This window comes from Balaenoptera physalus (genome assembly GCF_965194825.1).
Source record: "Balaenoptera physalus genome assembly, chromosome: 1".
NCBI lineage: Eukaryota > Metazoa > Chordata > Mammalia > Artiodactyla > Balaenopteridae > Balaenoptera > Balaenoptera physalus.
The window spans coordinates 89,825,832-89,849,435 of NC_138882.1; the positions used below are offsets into that span (position 1 = coordinate 89,825,832).

At 42.0% G+C, this 23,604-nt stretch overlaps 1 protein-coding gene across 2 annotated transcripts in view; it reads right to left on the minus strand.

The window, feature by feature from the left end:
* Positions 1 to 15,649, minus strand: part of CHD1L (chromodomain helicase DNA binding protein 1 like) — an 81,289-nt gene extending 65,640 nt beyond the window's left edge. For both annotated transcript variants that reach the window (XR_014262549.1, XM_082458337.1), the window contains exons 1-5: positions 15,404 to 15,649; positions 8,196 to 8,308; positions 5,274 to 5,380; positions 4,594 to 4,708; positions 3,923 to 3,954 (exon numbers count right to left, since the gene is read on the minus strand). Coding sequence is in view for 1 of the 2 variants with exons in the window: in XM_082458337.1 (XP_082314463.1) it covers positions 3,923 to 3,954; positions 4,594 to 4,708; positions 5,274 to 5,380; positions 8,196 to 8,308; positions 15,404 to 15,536 (500 nt within the window). In the remaining variant the exon portion in view is untranslated. The remainder of the gene's footprint in view (positions 1 to 3,922; positions 3,955 to 4,593; positions 4,709 to 5,273; positions 5,381 to 8,195; positions 8,309 to 15,403) is intronic.
* Positions 15,650 to 23,604: the final 7,955 nt, after the last annotated feature.

Sequence of the window (23,604 nt, forward strand, 5' to 3'; positions counted from 1 at the left end):
CTGGAGAGGATGAGGCACAGGGAATTCCAGCACTGAACAGAAAGTGGGACAAAGTAACTTCTAGTCCCCTTGATCCAAAGATTTTGTAAGTCTGCTGTCAAAAAATTTTCTGATTTTTCATACTGTTACATGCACAGTCTCAGCTCTCTATAAGCTTTTTTTTTTTTTTTTTTTACATCTTTATTGGAGTATAATTGCTTTACAATGGTGTGTTAGTTTCTGCTTTATAACAAAGTGAATCAGTTATACATATACACATGTTCCCGTATCTCTTCCCTCTTGCATCTCCCTCCCTCCCGCCCTCCCCACCCCACACCTCTAGGTGGTCACAAAGCACAGAGCTGATCTCCCTGTGCTATGCGGTTGCTTCCCACTAGCTATCTATTTTACGTTTGGTAGTGTATATATGTCCATGTCACTCTCTCTGTCACATCTTACCCTTCCCCCTCCCCAAATCCTCAAGTCCATTCTCTAGTAGGTCTGTGTCTTTATTCCTATCTTGCCACTAGGTTCTTCATGACCTTTTTTTTTTTTTTCCCTTAGATTCCATATATATGTGTTAACATACTGTATTTGTTTTTCTCTTTCTGACTTACTTCACTCTGTATGACACACTCTAACTCCATCCACCTCACTACAAATAACTCCATTTCGTTTCTTTTTATGGCTGAGTAATATTCCATTGTATATATGTGCCACATCTTCTTTATCCATTCATCCGATGATGGACACTTAGGTTGCTTCCATGTCCTGGCTATTGTAAATAGAGCTGCAATGAACATTTTGGTACGTGACTCTTTTTGAATTATGGTTTTCTCAGGGTATATGCCCAGTAGTGGGATTGCTGGGTCGTATGGTAGTTCTATTTGTAGTTTTTTAAGGAACCTCCATACTGTTCTCCATAGTGGCTGTATCAATTTACATGCCCACCAACAGTGCAAGAGGGTTCCCTTTTCTCCACACCCTCTCCAGCATTTATTGTTCCTAGATTTTTTGATGATGGCCATTCTGACCGGAGTGAGATGATATCTCATTGTAGTTTTGATTTGCATTTCTCTAATGCTTAATGATGTTGAGCATTCTTTCATGTGTTTGTTGGCAATCTGTATATCTTCTTCGGAGAAATGTCTCTTTAGGTCTTCTGCCCATTCTTGGATTGGGTTGTTTGTTTTTTTGTTACTGAGCTGCATGAGCTGCTTGTAAATCTTGGAGATTAATCCTCTGTCAGTTGCTTCATTTGCAAATATTTTCTCCCATTCTGAGGGTTGTCTTTTGGTCTTGTTTATGGTTTCCTTTGTTGTGCAAAAGCTTTTACATTTCATTAGGTCCCATTTGTTTAATTTTGTTTTTATTTCCATTTCTCTAGGAGCTGGGTCAAAAAGGATCTTGCTGTGATTTATGTCATAGAGTGTTCTGCCTATGTTTTCCTCTAAGAGTTTGATAGTGTCTGGCCTTACATTTAGGTCTTTAATCCATTTTGAGTTTATTTTTGTGTATGGTGTTAGGGAGTGTTCTAATTTCATACTTTTACATGTACCTGTCCAATTTTCTCAGCACCACTTATTGAAGAGGCTGTCTTTTCTCCACTGTATATGCCTGCCTCCTTTATATGATAAGCCTCTTTAGGGCAAAGATTACATTACACTCCCTGGCTGTTCTCAGAGTGTGCAGTACAGTAATACAAAGTATAACTTTGCCAAATACATGAACCTAGTTGCAGGGCAGGGATAAAGAGGCAGACATAGAGAATGGATCTGAGGACATGGGGTGGGAAGGGGAAGCTGGGGCGAAGTGAGAGTAGCATCGACATAATATACACTACCGAATGTAAAATAGCTAGCTAGTGGGAAGCAGCAGCGTAGCACAGGGAGATCAGCTTGGTGCTTTGCGATGACCTAGAGGGGTGGGATAGGGAGGATGAGAGGGAGGCTCAAGAGGGAGGGGATATGGGGACATATGTATGCATATGGCTGACTCACTTTGGTGTACAACAGAAACTAACACAGTATTGTGAAACAACTACACTCCAATAAAGATCTATTAAAAAAAAAAAAGACTAAATCCGTGTTCTTAGAGTTCATACTAAGTAAACATTATAGATGTCTCTTTATTATTTAGGTTCTTAAATTCACCTGGAATGGATTGAAGGCAGATGATCTAATATAGAAAGACTGTATTTCTGCTGAAAATGTGCAACTCCAGTGCACCGAGATACTTTGTAAAGCTCTCTTACGAAGAAGCTCCCCAGCACTGAGTGGTGGGTTTGGATGTCTGCTTTGCCATTTACTAGCAACATGCCCTGGGATGGGTCACCTAATCTCTTACCTTTCTCATCTATAAAACGGATGATAATACCCACCTTAGGGTTTTCATGAAGATTAAATAGGATAATTTATGTAAAGTACCCAGTAACATCTATCTCCCAATCTTCTTGTCTGTTGAGACTTCCGATATATTGCCTTGTATTATGGATATCTCTACCCTTCTTACCCCTCTACTGGAGTTTATGTCCTCTTAGTGTCACTCTATGGTTTACTTTCCTGGTATTGCTGATAACTCCCAGAACAGTGTCTTTCCAGGGGACACATCTTCAATAAATATTAAGTTGGATATTAATAATAAAAAAGAAGTGAGAGGGAACACATATACTTTTCCTAAGAAAAGTAAGGTAATATGCTTACTTAAATGAAACTTAAGTGAAACAAAAACACTAGATGGAAGTCATGAAGTCTATGACTGAGCCTTTAGTGTTTCAAAATAAGATGAAAATAAAAATCCAACTCAGAAGAACCTGGATAGGAAATAACATTGAAAATATTGATAAAGCACTTTGAAAAGTCTCCAAATATTAAAGATGCAAACCCCACCTAACCATGTCATAACTACACATGCTATGGAGAATGAAACTCTGTCCACATAACTTCTTATTCACCTAAAACTAGCGCTTGTTTGATTTACATGGTGACTGTTGTCTTAACCACATACTGCAACACCTTGTCCCCACTGCCAGGTAGTACTAAGAGTTACATCTACGTTTCCTGCACTTCACGAGCTGAGGAGAGGCCTGAAGGCCAATTCACTGGAAAGAAGTATACTTAAAGATCCCTTTCTGAAGAACCTAGGGGCAAGACGGGAATAAAGACACAGACCTACTAGAGAATGGACTTGAGGATATGGGGAGGGGGAAGCGTAAGCTGGGACAAAGTGAGAGAGTGGCATGGACATATATACACTGCCAAACCGTAAAATAGATAGCTAGTGGGAAGCAGCCGCATAGCACAGGGAGATCAGCTCGGTGCTCTGTGACTACCTAAGAGGGGTGGGATAGGGAGGGTCGGAGGGAGGGAGACGCAAGAGGGAAGAGATATGGGAACATATGTATATGTATAACTGATTCACTTTGTTATAAAGCAGAAACTAACACACCATTGTAAAGCAGTTATACTCCAATAAAGATGTAAAAAAAAAATAAATAAATAAAAAGCTAATTTTATAGTATCTTTTAGGATACTTCCAGGAAGAGGCTCAAATAATTCACCTACTGTGTTGTAGTAAAATCTCCACACTGCAGTCCTGAAAGGTGTCTATGCAAGTTGTGATGTAAAGAATCTAGTATCTCTATTAACCACCCACCACGTATACCTTATCTTATTTAATCCTCACAACAAACATCCAAGGTAAAAATTTCATTATCCCCATTTTACAGATGAAGAAGCTGAAGTTCACAGAGGTTAAGTAATGAACCCACAGATTTACACCTAATGAGTAGGGGGTTAGACTGTAAGACTCCTGCCACGCCGCACACCAGATAAGACTCATGGATGACACATCAGGAGAAAACGCAAAGTGCTAAAATGTGAAGTAAAGACGTGACTTTCATGATACATTTAAGGCAATTTCTGAAGTAGTGCAACATACTCACGACTTTAGAAACGATGCATCTTTCAAGCAAACCTGAAAAATTAAGGAAGACACATTACAAAGGCTGATATTGATATAACTCTGATATTAATAAGCTAACTTTTTATTAACTCTCCTAAACTACAGGATTTAGCTAAGTCTTATTCATTCACTACGTAAGAAATTCTGAGCATAACTTCTAGGTAGCACCATCTTACAGACAAACAAAGGGAGGCATGAATGAGTGGAAGGTCTTGCTTACAGTGACCTGGACAGTCTTAGCTTGAAGAACAAGGACTTAAACAGGGACTGGAACTAAGTGTCTGGAACTAAGTGTCCTCCTTTCCCACCCTCCAGTAACAAGAGACGATGCCTCAGCCCAAAAAACCCTTTCCCCTGCCTGCCTGCCTCCTTCTACTCATTGGCCAAGAGGCAGCTCAAGTAGTACCTACCTGGGAAGCCTTCCCCCTTGATCCACCAGGACAGAGAGGGAGAGATAGCTAACTAACTTGGAGCACAATGGTCTTTCGCTTCCTTTGCTCACAGCCTCTCTGTGAGAATCTAATAAAGGTAGACCTTCTTCTCAGAACAATATGAACCCTCAAAAAAAAAAATTAAATATAATTCCAGTAGATTCTACAACTTCTAAGGTCCCAGGTTAAGAGTTCTGGCTGTAGAAAAACAAACAGATACCTCATAGGTAGTTAGCAGCACATGAAAACGTGACTCCTGCCTTAGGTCTTGCTGTAGGTGGGCTCTCTCCTCCTTGTCACCTGAATATGTTACACAGGAAAGACCTGGAGCAAATCTGAATCCAAGAAAAGAGGTAGATGAGCACAAACATAGAGCCATGGAAAAGGGGTGCATGTCTGGAAAATTACTTTTCATGGAAGGATTGCAGATGTGCAGACCCCAGGATGCCCTGCAGTCAGAATGAGTCCTGGGACCCTGAAATCTTACCTACAGTAATGGGTAAACCTAAGGGTAAGTCCCCGTGTGAAGAGGGAGACATGTCAGATAAACATCTAAAAGGGCCTTGTGTTAACTGTAAAAAAAAAACTATTTTTCCACATTCGTTACTTCCTATGAAGTGTCACTATATCACTATGAAAAAGATGGTTTCTTCCTTAGTTCAGCAAAATTTACTAAAAATGAGTACTGACCTTCAAATTGACAAAAGGTAACAATAACATCCATTGGACCCTCCCCCATCAGATCCTCAGTCTCTATCTACACTGTCTCATGTCAGAGTTTTCTGGAAGAAATAAACTCACTGCTTAGGACAATATGTTGTTTTATCATATTTCACATAGCACCTAGAAAACAAAACCTTAATGTAAAAAATAAAATTTCAGCAACATCTACTCTTGTACCTCTCCATCTCTTCTTTCCAGTTGCTCAAAACAGACAAGGGACAAAGAATCAGAAACGGTCCTTCATCGTTTAATCTTCCTGCCAAGTAAATGAAGAGAGCAATAGTCTGGAACACAGAAAAGGAAGGCGGTTTTGACCACATTTCCACGTGAGAAACAACGATAAAGTCCCCACAACCTTGTAGAGAACACTTACAATCGCATCAAAAATAATAAAACACAAACACAAATTGTTGTAGAAGACTTGCTTTACAAAAAACAAAAATAATGTACAATCCTCCACACATTAGGAGAGTCACCCATTCCTAGAGTGAAATCAGGTAAGCCTCAATATGACTGCCAAAGAAATGTATGGTACTCAATTACATCAACAGTCAACAAGCAATGGTGCCCAAAATTTATGTAACTGAACCTTTTATACAAAGGAAAACATCAGGAAAGACAATAGAAATCAACAAAAACAATGCAAATGATGCACAAGGTCAGGAATGCTCTAAAAACATAAGGTAAGAAGTATCAAGACTTGACTGCAAAGAGGCCCAACCATGTGGTGGCCTCTTGCTGTTGGCCAGCATCTCCTAAGAGACGATGTTTTCCTTCCTGCCTCCATGTGCATTGATGGTGCACCTTCTATTTACTAGGCACTATTCTGAGCTCTGGTATATAATAGTGAACAAAACAAACAAAACTCCTAGTTCTCCTGGGGCACACATTCCAGTGAGGAAAACAAACAATAATATAGCCTCATGAACTCAGGTCAGGGTCTAAACTGAAAATCTTTGTAAAGCCCAATAGCTTATTTTAGGATATGGCTATACACACTTTTAACCAGAAAATTTTCTTTAAAAGGTTGTTGTGATACATAGAGAAAATAGCACTCTTTTATAAAACAAAAAGTTTGAGGGCCCACCATCCCCAATGGCTGAACTGTTTCTTAGAAAAATCTATCCTAAGGATATAATCCAAAATCCTAAGAAAGCTATACAAGCCCAAAGATGTTCCTATAGAGGTTAATTTAAATATCACAAAAGAGGGGAACTCTCCATTCCTCATCTGTAGAACATTCAAGTAAATTATGATCAATTCCCTTGATGGACTATTATGCAGCCAATAGAAAATAATCACTGTGAAGAATATAAAATGGAAAATAACAATTACTATTAGATTAATAAAATGCAAACTATATGTGCACTATAATTTCAACCATGTAAAACACATATTGCTATTCATGATTATGGCTAGAGTGCTATGGTTACGGGTTTTAACTGATAATACATTAATTTCATAATGGAAATATTTTTCTTTTTTAACTACCCATGGTTTCCCAGCCCAGACTATGCCCAGACAACCACCCAATAAGTATTTACTGAATTAAAACCATTCTGTTTAGTTTTTGCTGAAGACCCTATTTAGAGAACATTTATCTTTTATTATCTTAAACCAGCTATCTACAACACAAATTTGGATTCACTAGTGGATTCTTCCAAACATTTAAGGAAGAAACAGTAACAACTCTACACAAACTCTTACATAAATCTGAAAAGGAAGGGATACTTCTCAACTCACTTTATGAAGCCAGATTTACCCCAATACCAAAACCATACAAAGACATTACTCAATGCAAAATTACACAGATGCAAAAATTCTAAACAAAATTTTAATAAGATGAATTTGGAGGCGTGATTTTTAGGGCACTTAAAGTAGAGCTATATGAACACCATGGGAAAGGCAAAGGACATGTGGAATTTGCTGGCTCTGAATCAAGTCTGGGCGATTCCAATGTCCATGGCACAGGAGACTGCAAGGAGGGCTCTGTACCTGAGTACAAGAGTCCGTTAGCCTCCCTCCCAGAAACACTAGGAAACTTACCTTTGTTCCATAGCTCTCAGTTCAGGAATATACTAGAACCAGAATTATTGCCTGAGAAACCTGAGGGTAATAAATGAGGTACCTGGGGCTACCATGCTCAGAGGTCATACTGTATCCTGAATAACCACAAGATTGATGAGGTATACCTGGATTAGATTAAGGCGTCTCCAACACATGGTCAGCCTAGACTCTGAGCAGAACTGCTCCAGCTTGACGTTTATGGATGTGAGGTTAGAGGGGGCAGGTTAAGCTTCTAAAAGGATTAATGAGAACTTTACTCACTCTGTGGGTTCACTGATGAAAACTTTTTGGAATCAAGAAACCTACAGTTCCATGGTTTCTGCTCAAGTTGCCTCTGTTGTGTATCCTGACTGCACTGACTTTCTTTGGTACCTTATAGATGAATAAACCTTGTGTGATGAACCCAAGGAGTATCTGTGTCTGGACTTTTCATCAATTCAAGCCTACCACTGACATCTGTCAACATGAGCTGTATTGGTGATCATCCTACTGGAAGCATCAATCTCAACATGCAACCTGCTAATCAATGCCCAAGGAAGTCACATCTAATTCTCCAGGTGCCTAGACTATATCCTACAATTAGATGGCCAAGGCATTTTGGAAAACATAGAGTATTTCCTCTGTACTTCTCTAGCATGGCAGAGAAATGGGAATTAGCCCCACCACCCACTGAGGAAGGGAGACTAATATTAGAAATGATCCAGTTATCTTAACTAGATAAAATATTACTAAGGAGGGCAGAGTCAATTTGATTCCTGGGACAGGTATATTTGCTTTATATAGAGAAAAACCCTGCCCATTAATTGTGATTCTATATGTCGAGTGATAGATAACATAAAGGTAGTGACACAGTTCAAAACCATCTCCATGAAGAGAAAAGTCAAGTCCAAGGTCATGATCTCTTAACAAAGGTTCAGGCATTTTACCTCTTAGTATTAAAATACATACCAACAGCTGGCAGCTAAAGATAGTAATGAGTCGTGTGGAGGTACTTCAGTAGAGGTGAACAGTACTCCCTCCACAGTAACATACCTGGCAGGTCTTACCCAAGCCCATCTCATCTCCCAGTATGCAGCCATTCTGACAATGGAAGCGTTGGGCTAGCCAGTTGACTCCCTCCAGCTGATAAGGGTGTAGATGGATCCCTAGAAATAAAAAAAGCAGCAAGTCCAAAGAGCAGACATTTAAGCATACACACAGGCTATGCTTAAGACTTCGACTAAAGAACACAGCCTAAATTCCCATACCCAAAACCTTACTGGCCATATCCTTTGCTGAGAAGTTAGATATGCAAATATTTGCTGACTTCCAAACTACTTTTTGAGCAGACTTAATCACCACTATAATCAAAGCCCAGAACAGCCTGTCAGAGTTACAGGATCCACTTGACAGTTGAGAAAATCAGCCTGGGATTAGGCCTGTAGACTGCCTGAGTCTCATGCCAGTGTCCATTCTAGGAAATGAGGCTTTACTGATGCAATACAACAGCAAACAACACAAAGACTGTACATGTGTCTGCTTGCTTAATTGCAACGATGTAAATTTGCCCTCAGGTGCTAAAGGAAAAAAATCAAGACAGGACAAGATTAACTCATGCTTCAATCAAGAAGCAGTGCTGTTAAGAATGGAAACAATGTTACATAGAAGGTGTTTTAACAGTGCACAGGGACAACAGAAAATGTCTGAAATCCACATAGAGCTTCTGCCGCCTGTCTTTTCTCTCTCTCTCTTGAAAAAAGAATCCAATTTCAGAGAACAGCCATATCTTTGGGAGACGGAAGACCCCAAACATACTTTATAGAAAAACTATTAACAGAAGTAAAACTCTGGTTTGAACTCATGACATTTAAAAAGAAACTAAACAATATATAATTGTAGAACATTAAAAAGATTAACGAATTATTTTTATTAAACACTTACTAAATACCACGGAGAGTAGTAAACACTGTACATAAGTTACCCCATTTAATGCTGATAATGATCCCATGCACTAGGTATTATCCGCATATTGTACGTTAGAAAATTCAGAAAATCAAAGAAGATTAAAATGTGAAATCTGGAGACTTCTGCTTTTGGGAAGATGGAGATGTTCTTTTCCCCATTTCTCTTGCTAATACAACTAAAACTCCTGAATATTACAAAGAAAAGGAACATAATAAGATGACTCTGAAAAGGTGGGGTGAAGAAGGCAGACTGGTTAGTAACCTCGGGACCCAGCAAACAACACAGTGATGAGTTCCCTGGGTTTCTTTTTGCCTCATATATCCCAGACGTAGAGGTGAAGAAATTGGTCACCCAGAAATGCCAATGGACATAGAAAGAAAAAAAAAAAAAAAAGCCCACAAAAGCCTACTCCCACTAGCCAAAGGAAAAGGGACAGCCTAGAGAGACAGAAAATGTAAACTTTTAGACAATAACCACTCCAGTTAAGCCAAACACCACAGGGAAAAAAAGTGGCCCCACCACATCAGCAAAGGCCAAGTGGGAGCCTAGACCTCCACCCTCAAGAGGCTGTAATGAAGTTCCCCAACATCCCCAGCAGGAAGGTACCAGAGAGGGCTAGGGAGGGAGCCAGGATTTTCATCCCCACTCACCAATAATGAGGCCATCCCCACTCCACTTCTCCCTCCCATGCAGGTCAATGGAGACCACATAGTGAGCCTGGACTTCTACCCCTACTAGATCATATGAGCCCCCTCCCCAACTACCCCTAGAAATGGTGTCAAAGGAAGCCCAGTGGAGACTCAGGATTTTTATCACTGCCTAGAGATAATGAGACCACCCCTACCAGTGTCAGTGGGGACCAAGTTGGGAGCCAGTACTCTCATTCTCACCCAGAAGTAAGGAGGAACCCCCTCCCTATCCCCAGGTATCAAGAGAAGCTCAGAGGGGGAGCCTGACTTCTATTTCCACCTGGTAGTAACAAAGCAGCAACCCCCGTTCCCCTGCCAGAGCAGCATGAAACAGACAATTGAAAAGAAGGTTTAAATAAGATCCTGCGTCTCAAAACATAACCCAAAAATTTCCAGGTTTCAATAAAAAAGATCATACATTATACCAAGAACCAGGAAGGTTTCAAACTGAATGAAAAAAGATAATCCACAGATGCCAACCCAGATGACACAGATGTTACACTTATTTTGAAGCAGCAATGATAAAATGCTTCAACAAGCAACCATGAACATGCTTAAAACAACTGAAAAAATAGAAAGCCTCAGTAAAGAAATAGAAAGTCTCAGCAAAGAAAAAGAAGATATTGAAAAATACAATAACTAAAGTAAAAAGCTCAGAGGACATCCTTGATAGCAGAATGGAGAAAAGAAAGAATCAGTGAACTATAAGACAGAACCATAGCAATTACTCAACCTGAACAATGGAGAGAAAACAGACTGAAAACAAATGAACAGAGCTTCAGGGAACTGCAAGTCTCTAACAAAAGAACTACATTCATTCATTGGCATCCCAGAAAGAGATGAGAAACAGGACAGGGCTAAAAAAGAGTACTCACAAAAATGGGTGAAAACTTCCCACATTTGGCAAAAGGCCTACAGATTCAAGGTGAATGAACTTCAAACATAATGAAAGAATAAATCCAAAGAAATATATACCAAGACACATCATAATTAACTTTCTAAAAACTAAAGACAAAGAAAATATCTTGAAAGCAGCCAGAGAAAAATGACATAAGTTACCTAGAGGGGAAAAACCAGGAGGCTATTACCCCAACTGTCAGCTCCAAGACCCTACTGCCTCAGCTGCAATCCATGCCAGCAAAGTGGATGCTCAGTACCCTACCCAACCCCGCTGAGGTTAAGAGTCAGGGCCAAGAGAAAAGTAGAAAATTTAAATCCCTCAGGGACTGCAGCCTTTCTCCCTCACTTTCCTCTTCCAAATCTTCCACAGTCATCTGCCAGGTGGAAGTCAAGTCACAAGCACAACAGAACTCCAGGCAAGTCTCGGAAATGTAGTCTTTTTCTTTCTAACCTCTAGGAGGCAGTAAGGCATGCTTGGGGGTTGGGGAAGGAATAAATTTGAGGGACTTCCCTGGTGGCACAGTGGATAAGCCCCTGCGCTCACACTGCAGGGGGCCCAGGTTCAATCCCTGGTCAGTGCACTAGATCCCACATGCATGCCGCAACTAAAGAGCCTGGCTGCCACAATGAAGAAGCCCACAAGCCACAACTAAGGAGCCCACCTGCCACAACTAAGACTCGGTGCAGGACTTCCCTGGTGGCACAGTGGTCAAGAATCCACCTGCCAATGCAGGGGACACAGGTTCGAGCCCTGGTCCGGGAAAATCCCACATGCCACAGAGCAGCTAAGCCCGTGCGCCACAACTACTGAGCCTGCGCTCTAGAGCCCGTGAGCCACAACTACTGAGCCTGCACTCTAGAGCCCGCATGCCACAACTACTGAAGCCTGTGCGCCTAGAGCCTGTGCTCTGCAACAAGAGAAGCCACTGCAATGAGAAGCCTGCGCATTGCAACGAGGTGTAGCCCCTGCTCGCCACAACTAGAGAAAGCCCGTGTGCAGCAGTGGAGACCCAGCACAGCCACGAATGAATGAATGAATGAATGAATGAATGAATGAATAAAATAAAATAAACTGCAAATGGATTAAAGACCTAAATGTAAGACCGGACACTACAAAACTCTTAAAGGAAAACATAGGAAGAACACTCTTGGACATGAATCACAGCAAGATCTTTTTTGACCCACCTACTAGAGTAATGGAAATAAAAACAAATGGGACGGGGCTTCCCTGGTGGTGCAGTGGTTGAGAGTCTGCCTGCCAATGCAGCGGACACGGGTTCGAGCCCTGGTCTGGGAGGATCCCGCATGCCGCGGAGCAACTGGGCCCGTGAGCCACAACTGCTGAGCCTGCGCGTCTGGAGCCTGTGCTCCCAACGGGGGAGGCCACGGTGGTGGGAGGCCTGCGCACCGCAATGAAGAGTGGCCCCTGCTTACCACAACTAGAGAAAGCCCTCGCACAGAAACGAAGACCCAGCACAGCCAAAAATAAATAAATAAATAAGTAAATTTAAAAAAAAAAAACAAATGGGACCTAATGAAACTTAAAAGCTTTTGTATAGCAAAGGAAACCATAAACAAAAAATGATAACCCTCAGAATGGGAGAAAACATTTGCAAATGAATCAACAAAGTATTAATCTCCAAAATATACAAGCAGCTCATGCAGCTCAATATGAAAAAAACAAATAACCCAATGAAAAAATGAGCCGAAGACCTGAATAGACATTTCTGCAAAGAAGACACACAGATGGCCAAGAGGTACATGAAAACATGCTCAACATCACTAATTATTAGAGAAAGGCAAATCAAAACTACAATGAGGCATCACCTTACACCGGTTAGAATGGGCGTCATCAGAAAATCTACAAACAATAAATGGTGGAGAGGGTGTGGAGAAAAGGGAACCCTCTTCCACTGTTGTTGGGAATGTAAATTGATAGAGCCACTATGGAGAACAGTATGGAGGTTCCTTAAAAAACTAACAATAGAATTATCATATGACCCAGCAATCCCATTACTGGGCATATACCCTGAGAAAAGGATAATTCAAAAAGACACATGCACCCCAATGTTCACTGCAGCACTATTTACAAGTCATGGAAGCAACCTAAATGTCCATCGACAGACGAATGGATAGAGAAGATGTGGTACATATACACAATGGAATATTATTTAGTCATAAAAAGGAACGAAATTGGTTCATTTGTAGAAATGTGGATGGACCTAGACACTGTAATACAGAGTGAAGTAAGGAAGAGAAAAACAAATATCGTACATTAATGCATATTTGTGGAATCTAGAAAAATGGTACAGATGAACCGGTTTGCAAGGCAGAAATAGAGACACAGATGTAGGGAACAAACGTATGGACACCAAAGGGGGAAAGGGGGGGTTGGATGAATTGGGAGGTTGGGACTGACATATATACACTAATATGTATAAGAGAGATAACTAATCAGAACCTGCTGTATAGCACAGGGAACTCCACTTCGCTGTACAGTAGAAACTAACACAACATTGGAAAACTATTATACCCCAATTAAAAAAAAATTCATAGCAATAATAAATATTTGGTTCCAAGGATATTTTTCAGTATTATTTAAAACAACAAAAAAAGAACCAAATACCTAAATAGAGTGGCTGGCTAAATTACAGCACATCCATACACTGAAATAGTCTGTAACTAGTAAATATGATATTGAAGAAGACTATACGATAATAAGGAAAAAAATTATGGTTTCCAAAAAGTATGTACATGAAACCCCATTTTTGCACTTCTCCCTCAGTCCCTGCTCCACCCTGGAAAAGAAAGAAAAAAAGAAATTACATACACACATATGCATGCACAGACCAAGAAATGGCAGGATAGATAATAAGATGTTAACAGTAATAGGATTATGTATATTACTGTTTTTTCTTTATGCATAAAATATTACCCTAAATGATTTACAGAGAACATGTACTACTTCTGTCAATCAGAAGGAAAAAAAATCAGTAACCATGTTTAACCAACTCACAGAATAGTTTCTAAGAATATTAATTTATTCTGGCAAATAGAAATAGGAATTTCAAGTTATAAGATTAAATGGTTATTCCTCTAAGTATACCTATCTTCTAATTTTTTCTTTCCCCCCACTATCCACTTATCCATGCCCACCACCAAGCTTCCACATTTGTCTATTTGTTTCTTCATTCACTCACTCTAATTCATCCAGGCAAACTTGCAACCTCTTATCTATCTTCTCAATTTCACTACAGTAACAGCACTTGTCCATATGTATATTTCTCCAAGTGTATTACTGACAGTCCAGTATCAATGTGCACATTAGAACTAGCCTTCTCTCACACATAGTATTATATCCAAAAACACATGCAAGGAAATAGGCAAACACACAAATAATCACGTATAAACTTTGGCTCTATAAACATATAAACTTTACACCAAACTTAAAAGCATCAGTCTGTAAATTCATATTTAAGTTGGATACATACTCCTTACAGACACAGAGATACCATTTTCATAGACTCAGAGCCTCAAGAAGGGAGAGGTCTTTCTCTTCCATGTCTGTATCCTATCCATTTATCTCTTCCCACCCCTCTTCTAAGTTGGACATAGAACTGCCCCTTTTGTTTCATTCATAACAAAACCTCACACTTCCTTCGTATTTGCCACACAGTATGAGTTCAATAAATACTTGTTTATATTTTTGAAATCACTCACAGACTCCAGTCTAGAAACTCTAGGAGAGCAGGGCCCACATTTGTATCCTCATCTCTGCACCTAACATCTTGTAGCATGTGGCTCTCAGTAGCACTCAATAAATAATGAGTTAACGACTATATCATTATTATTGATCCAAGAGTAAGACAGTTAAGGCACAGCACTGCGTTCCCCATTTTATAAATAAAACGAGTATGGGAGCGGTTAGGTGGTGAGTCAACAGCAGGCCAGGAACTAGGACCTGGGTCTCTCCGTCCTATGACCTCCAACCAGAGATGCGGTCTGCCCCACTGCCTGCAGACCTCAGGGGGATGCAAGTTTTCGCGCTTCGAAGTTTCTAGGGAAAGGCTACTATAAATAAAATAGCTACATGCAGTAATGAGCTTATGAACTTTGCTTAGCTGCATATTTCAAATTATAGCGTCGAGGGAGAATTAACCAGTGGAGTATTATCAAAGAACTGCGCGCGCACGGTAAACGAAGAAGAAAAGTGAAGCTTGGAGAAGAGTTCTCAAGAGTTACACAAGCAACCAGTTAAACCCCCCAAGCCAGGCCTCCAAACCCACCGGAACAGACATTTTAAACCCATACCCTTGCGGCGCCAGGACGCCCTCCGCTTCTTCCGAGGACGGTCCTACCTTCCGGACAGGGGCCTCACCAAGTTCCCCCGCCCCAGGGCCAGCGTGCCGGGTGGCGGGGGCCAAGGGCGGGCCTCGCTTCCCGGCCGGGAAACACATTCCTCCCGCGTCCGCGGGCCCCGCGCGCCGCGCAGGCGGGGTAACGGCTACCTGGCCCCAGGCGAGGTTCCTCTCCGCCCAGCCCCACCGCAGGGGCGGGAAAGGAAGGCCCTGTTGCCCGCAGGTTAAAAACCCACAAGACGGTCCACCCGCGGCGCCGCCGGACCGTTCCTGGCGCCGGGTCCCGGGCCGGGAGAGGAGAGTCCCAGAGTCGGCCGACGTAGCCGGAAGTTTCCCCGCAGCCACTAACCTGTCAGGCCCCACTGCCGCAGGTCCTGCTCCTGCACCCGCGCCCGCGCCGCCTCGACTCGGCTCTCGCTCTGAAGAATCTGTAGAAAGCCGGGCATGTCGCCCTCGCGGGTCGCAGCGCCCTCACGCTCCATCCAGCCACGGCGAAGCTCCGCCCTGCGCCGCCCCGCGCGCTTCCTTCCCGACGTTCGCGGCCTGACCCCCGGGCGCCGCCGCCGCCAGAGGGCGCGTCCTGCACTGAGGTCTGGGCGCGGAGAGTGCCGGAAGGTGTCCTACCCGCTGCTGAGGAGCGCTTGCAGCCGCGTGCGCGTGGGGCCGCTCGATTCTCACACCTGTGCCTCTGGCTGTGCTTATGCCCTCTCTAGGCGACTGATGACCTGAAACACTCGTCACTCACTTATTATTTAATCAACATTGACTGTCATGTGCCAGGTGCTCTGCTGGGCTCTGGGGTTATAGCATTCAATACGACATCGTCTCTGCCCCTCAGCAATTCACAGCAAGATTGTAAAGTTCAGTTCACACGAGTAATAAATTGGCTTGGGCCCTGAAATCCTCTTACTTACTCCCTGTTGTCTGTAGGCTGGAACTTCTGAATGGTAGAAAATTAAAATCATGAAAGATGTCGTTGCCACAGTGGGTTTCTTAAGTGAATTATGGGGAGCGAATTGAAGCGATGTGTTAGATTGTGAGTCACCATGACTCAACATAAACTTTAAGTGGATTTAAGATGTAGTGATTTATGATTAGTCGTGTACCGCTAATACAAATATTATGATAACAACCAAATACCTGCATTTATTGATGCGTTAGAGTTGCTGTCTCATTTAATCCTCCCAATAACCCTATAAATAGGTACCATAATTGTTCCTCCACAGTTGAAGAAACTGTGACTTGGAATGGTAATTGACAAAGCTGGAACAGGAGCCATGTTATTCTCTGGATAATGTAATAACAATACTGAATTCCCATTTAGGTTAATCTTGGTGCTTCCACCTTCAGTAAACACAGATTAAAGTTGCACTCCCCACGTCTTCATCCCCTTTAAATAAAGGGGGGAACTTAGCTACAAAGGAGATGTCTTCAGGTTGGTTTATTCATAAAAACTCAAACAAAGCACTGTTTGTGAAGCTAGCTTTGTGTCTTGAGTCATTCTGTAAATACTGATTGAACATCTACTGTGTGCCAGGCACTCTTGGCACTGGAGATAGAGGCCACTGATCTCATCTGTAGAATATTTAAGTAAATTATACTTATATTAAGTTTATAGTTTTAAGCTTATATTTCAAAAGGAGGAGACAAGTAATAAGCAAATAAAATCAAGTAGTGATCAACGTTAAGGTGAAAGAGAAAGTCATTTAATGGGGCTACACTGATTTCCTACCTGGGTATTTTCTCAAAACCTTAACATAGACTTGTGCCCTTTGCTGGCTTCTCTGGAGGGCCTCTGTCCTATGTGGCTGCTCCTGAGTGGCGTGTGCATCCTGGCCTCTGTGTTTGACTTATTTCTTCCCCTCTAGGCTCTGTGGGTAGACTTATCCACTAAAGCAGCAATATCAACCACCTGCAGCTCAAACAAAAGGGTGTTCATTATTTTTAACTTAAAGTACATTTGTTTTTGTATAATACCAGAGATAGGATACTAGCTTTAAGCTAAGTGTTCTGTTGGTATATTTAGTCTGGCATCTAAAGCACAGCTAGATAACTGTATAAAGGTAACTGAGAGACTCCAAGTCAGCTAGTTGAGATGATGCCTATAAGTTTACTCTGAATGCTGTATGAAAAGTCTATAGAAGAGAGCAGAGTGGAAGCAGGGAGACCAGTTAGGAGACTGTTGCAGGTGTCTGGGCAAGAGATGATAGTTGTTGGGTCACTGTGGTGGCAGTGGAGTGGTGAGAGGTGGTAAGATACTAGATATTTTTAAAAGGTAGAGCTTATAAAATACACTGATTCAGGGACTTCCCTGGTGGCGCAGTGGTTAAGAATCCACCTGCCAATGCAGGGGACATGGGTTCGAGCCCTGGTCCAGGAAGATCCCACATGCCAAGGAGCTGCTAAGCCTGCGCACCACAACTGCTGAGCCTGCGCTCTAGAGCCCGTGAGCCACAACTACGGAGCCTGCGTGCCACAGCTACTAAAACCTACGCGCCTAGATCCCGTGCTCCGCAGCGAGAGAAGCCACCACAATGAGAAGCCCGCGCACTGCAAGGAAGAGTAGACCCCACTCGCCGCAACTAGAGAAAGCCTGCGTGCAGCAACAAAGACCCAATGCAGCCAAAGATAAATAAATAAATAAAATTTTGTTTAAAGTTTAAAAAAAAATACACTGACTAAGTATCTGAGAGAAGTAGGGGAATAAAGGGTGATTTCAGGGATTTGGCCTAAGAAAATGGTAGAATGGAGTTTCCATTTATGGAAGGGAGAAGACTGAGAATCAGGAGGTTTGAGGAACATGAAGAATTCATTTTTGGACGGAGTAGCATGAAATGGTTACTAGATAGTCAAGTATAGATTTTGAATAGATAATCAGATTAGTCTGGAATTCAGGGGAGAGACTGGAACTGAATGTATAAATATGGAAGTCCTCATTTTAAGATAGACCTTAAGCCTTGATACTAGATGGGTCCCCCTAAGAGATGACTGAAACTATAAAAGAGGCTAAGCCTTGGACAACTAATATTTAGAAGTCAAGAAGATGAGGCGGAACCAGCAGAAGAGACTAAGAAGAACAGCCTGTGACATAGTATGAGAACTAAGAACATGCTGTCCCTGAGCCAAATGAGGCGTTATAAGAAGTGAGTGATTGTGTCAAATGCAGCTAAGAGGTGGAGTAAAGGTAGGATAGAGAAATAACCACTGGATTGGGCAATATGGTAGTCATTGTTGACCGTGACAAGAATGATTTCTGTATATAGAAGTGGGTTTTAAAAATGGAATAGGAGGAAAGAAAGTGGAGACAAAATGTTTCATGCCTCTTTCAAAGAGTTTTGCTGTAAAAGGGAGCAGAAAACTGGGAGCAATAACTGAAAGGGGAAATAGGGTCAAGGGGAGGGTTGTTTTGCAGATGGGTGACATTAGAGCATATTGAAAGCTCAGGGAAAAACAATCGAGAGAAAAACTGATGCTGCAGGAGTGATGTCCTTGAGTGAGAGGAGGTGGGACCCAATGCACGAGTGGAGGGGTTGGTCCAGATAGGAGCATGGACAGTCCACACATTGGAACACACAGAGGCACAATGTATGTACAGAAGTCGTGGGGAGAGCACGTGGAAGATCTCTTCTGTTTTTGTTGTTTATGTGAAGTAAGTAACAAAGTCATCAGATGAGCTTGAGGAGGGGGAGTGGGGTTAGAGGTTTGAGGAGGGAAAGGTGTGAAATAATTTTCTGGGGAAGTGGGAGAGTGAATTGACTGGAGAAAAATGCCAAACAGCAGCAAGGGACACTTGAGGTTTATGGTCACGAGACCAGTCTGCATAGTGTGTGCTGGGTGCAAATGAGGAATAGTTAGAGAACTGGATTTTACCAGGTTGGATTTTTCCAGATGAATACAATAAATAGTGGTTATGCTAGCCACATCCCCAGTGTCTGGAATGGAGGTGAACAAGTCAGAAAATGTCCCTGCACTTACAGAGCTTAGATTCTGTGTTGGAGACAGACAAAATGGTGGTGGCGGTTGGGAGGCGGTGTACAAGTGAGTTATCAGGTAGTATTAGTGCTAATAAGATGGTAAAAAATAAAAAAGGGTAATAGATTAAGAGCAGAACTGGGGAGCAGCTCTGTATTGGATGGGTTGAAGAACATGTCACTAACAAAATGACATTTGAGCTAAGATCTGAATGATGAGAAGCCAGCTATGTGAAATCAGGAAGGAGCGTGTTCAAGGCAGAGAGACCACAAGGGTGAAAACACTGAGGCAGGGTTAGCAAGGGAGTAATAGATTCTTTTAATTGGTGAGGGTACACTTGAGAGGACCGATGTAGGCCTGAGGGAAAGAGAAACACTGAGACTGACGCCCAGGGGTTTCTGCCTCAGGCAACTGGATAGATGTTGATGCCACCACTGAGACAGAGAATATAGGAGATAAAAGCTGGTTTGAGGAAGAGAAGATAATGATTTCACTTTTAGATATGTTGAAAATTCAACTGTACCTAGAAGAGTGCCTGACATAATAAGTATTGCTGAATGTTTGAATGAGGTATCTGTAGAACAATTCTAAAATCCAGGACCTATGATTATTATAACCTTGAGGTACAGAGAGGATATTTCACAAATGGGTAAACGAAGGTGCAGTGAGTTTAGGCAACTTGTCCAATGTTTTCTAGTGAGTCAGTGTTAACTTCCAGAATAAAGTATAACCCCAAGTCCTGTTTCATTCATTGCTCAGGTTATATAAGCATGGTGTTCATAGTAATTCTTTGACTACACCACAGAGAAGGTACACTCTCTGCCAACGGCAACCTGATAAGATTAATAGTATCCAAATCATGTCAGTGATGGGCTTTGGCATATGCCAACCCTACCAAAACATGCATGATCGAGCACAGGATAGTGAACAAGTTGTGTTTGCTGTCCGTTATGTCTCTGCTCTGTTGGGTCACAGCAGGACACTAGCTGGCAGCATCTAGTGAGTCAGATATGGAGCTTGAGTAAAAGTTGTGACCATGGGTGAAAATTTGTACAGACTTCTTGTTGAGTACATGGACTTAGACCTTTGGGCTCAGGTTAGGATTACGTCAGTGCCCTATGTCAGTGGCCTAGTGACTGCACTAGGATGAAAGGGGCTACAATCTTAAGTACCCCCTTCTGCTGTGGTTGACAAGAGCCCAAAGCCAACTCATGCCCTAACCCCACAAAGCTGGGTCTTAGGTTTGAAAAATGAGCACACCTGCTGCAGACATGTATTCCTGAGACACTGTTATAACACTGATGCCAGGGAGTTCTCCCAACACCATCCCCCCAAACTGCTCAAAATTGGCATGCACAATTAATACTCATAATCAAAGAGTTTTAACAATAAGAGAGTGCTTCTGGAAGGCCTATGATACACAATAATTTATAATGAGGATAAAATAGCTACCCCATAATGGTGTTGTTAAAATTAAATGAAATAATTTTTTGCAAGGAACTAAACACAAATTTGAATGTCCAGGATATTGTGAAGGAACAAAAAAGTTAAGTTGGGAATGAGCCTGGTGATCACCTAAGTATCTACTACATCTTACCAGTGGAGACACGAGAAATCAGGATTTATCTCTCATTGCTGAGGTCCCATTGTAACCTCATTTGCTCGGGGAATCCACAGGCAAATGTTCCATAGTGTTTTTCTCATATGTGTGACCCATAGATACGGATTCTGAAGGTAAATAAAAACACACACTCACACATAGAGTGTGGGATGTCTACTCAATGGTGGGGTCGTGGGGTCGTGGATACCCAGCTTTGATAGATGGTATTACTGTTCCCAACTATTCACTTTCTCCCCTATAAGATGATTGTACATTCAGCCCTTAGCTAATAGACTTCAGTGCCTCCCAATAGGCAGGGTCCATATGATTTGCTTTGGTCAATGGAATGCAAGTGGATGTGATGTTCTCTATATGAGCTAAAGCTTTAAATGTGCTTGCTTCAATTGTCCCTACCCTTTGCCAAGAGAGCTATAGAAACCAAACAGGGACTGTGCTGGTTAAACTCTTTCCTAATCTTCCCATGTCAGTACAATAAATTCGTCTCATTCAAAATAAATTCTTAAAAATATACTTTAAAACAATATATGTATGGGGCTTCCCTGGTGGCGCAGTGGTTGGGAATCTGCCTGCTAATGCAGGGAACACGGGTTCGAGCCCTGGTCTGGGAAGATCCCACATGCCGTGGAGCAACTAGGCCTGTGAGCCACAACTGCTGAGCCTGCGTGTCTGGAGCCTGTGCTCCGCAACAAGAGAGGTCGTGACAGTGAGAGGCCCGCACACCGCGATGAAGAGTGGCCCCCGCTCGCCGCAGCTGGAGAAAGCCCCGGCACAGAAACGAAGACCCAACACAGCCATAAATAAATAAATAAATTAATTAATTAATTAATTTAAAAATATATATATATATGTATGTATTAGTCCAGGGGTCCCCAACCCCCCAGCCGCTGACTGGTAGCTGTCCATGGCCTGTTAGGAACCCGGCTGCACAGCAGGAGGTGAGAGGCGGGCGAGAGAGCAAAGCTTCATCTGCCTCTGCCGATCGCTCCCCATAGCTCCCATTATCGCCTGAACTATCCCCTCAATCCATGGAAAAACTGTCTTCCACGAAACCAGTCCCTGGTGCCAAAAAGGCTGGGGACCACTGTATTAGTCTACAGTATGGTGTCCCATAATAGAATCCTTGACCATCTTGATGAACATTTATGAAGTTATTTCAAATTTTTCACTGTTAATGCCACCTGATAACTTGAACTCGTTGTGCCAGGCCATGTGCTGAGCACTTTACATGTATATTATTTTCTCTGTTCCTCACAACAATGTACAGGGTAGGTAATATTCTAGTCCTCATTTTACAGATGAGAAAGCTGAGCCACAAAAATATTAAGTTGCCTGAGGTCAGAAAAGTAGTTAGTGGTAGAGTCCACATAGTCCGGCTCCAGCACCTAAGCTATACCCCAAACAATGCTACAGTAGACATCTTTGTTTATACACATGTGTAACTATTTCTGCAGGAAATCCTGGAAGGGAATTGGTGGTAAAAGGAACTCACAGTTTTGATAAAATTGTTACACATGAAAGCTTAATTAATTTATCTTCCACCCACAGTAGATGAGCATGCCCACTTCCATCACTTCTCCAGTTCTGAATATGACCAATCTTTTTGTTTTGTTTTCCAATCTGATGAGGAAAACAGATATAATATTACCTAAAATTTCTTTGGTTACATGTCTGAATAAACTAATTGGCCGTTTTTAGTTCCTTCTATTTGAATGGACTGTTCATATCATTTGCTTATTTTTCTACTGTCTTGTCGTTTTTTAATAGTTGTGTGAAGTTCTTCATGCGTTTTGAATTTTAATCTTTTGTTGAATTCCTTATTTATCATTATTTATATACAGAGTTTTGAATTTGCATGTGTAAGACTTCTTCACTGTTCTTGGATTTTGGTCTCTTACTTATTATAAATGCCTTCCTTTCCTCCCAGATTATACAAATATTTTCTTTTTTTTTTAATATTTATTTATTTATTTATGGCTGTGTTGGGTCTTCGTTTCTGTGTGAGGGCTTTCTCTAGTTGCAGCAAGTGGGGGTCACTCTTCATCGCGGTGCGCGGGCCTCTCACTATCGCGGCCTCTCTTGTTGTGGAGCACAGGCTCCAGACGCGCAGGCTCAGCAATTGTGGCTCACGGGCCTAGTCACTCCGCGGCATGTGGGATCTTCCCAGACCAGGGCTCGAACCCGTGTCCCCTGCATTGGCAGGCAGATTCTCAACCACTGCACCACCAGGGAAGCCCCACCTTTTTGTTTTATTCAGGATGTTAATGGATTGGATAATGCCCACCCACATGGGTAGAGTGATCTTCTTTACTCAGTCTGCCAATTCAAATGCTAATCTCATCTAGAAACACCCTCACAGACACACTCAGAAATAATGTTTCACCAGCTATCTGGGCATACCTTAGCCCAGTCAAGTTGACACTTAAAATTAACCATCACAGTAGCCTTTTCATTTTAGTTTCTTTCACTTAGTAACATGCATTTAAGTTTCCTCCATGTCTTTTTATGGCTTGGTAGTTCATTTCTTCTTAACACTGAATAATATTCTGCTGTCCAGATGTACCACAGTTTATTTATCCATTTGCCTACTGAAAGACATCCAAGTTGCTTCCAAGTTTTGGCAATTACAAATAAAGCTGCTATAGAGACTTCCCTGGTGGTCCAGTGGTTAAGACTCCATGCTCCCAAAGCAGGGGGCCAGGGTTCCATCCTTGGTCGGGGAACTAAGATCCCACATACCGCAACTAAGCCCACACACCACAACTACTGAGCCTATGCACTCTAGAGCCTGCACACCGCAACTAGAGAAGCCCACATGCCGCAACAAAGAGCCCACGTGCTGCAACGAAGACTCAGCGAAGCCTAAATAAATAAATAATTAATTAAAAAATGAAAAACAAACAAATAAAACTGCTATAAACATCTGTATCAACAAAAGACTCCAAATAGCCAAAACAACC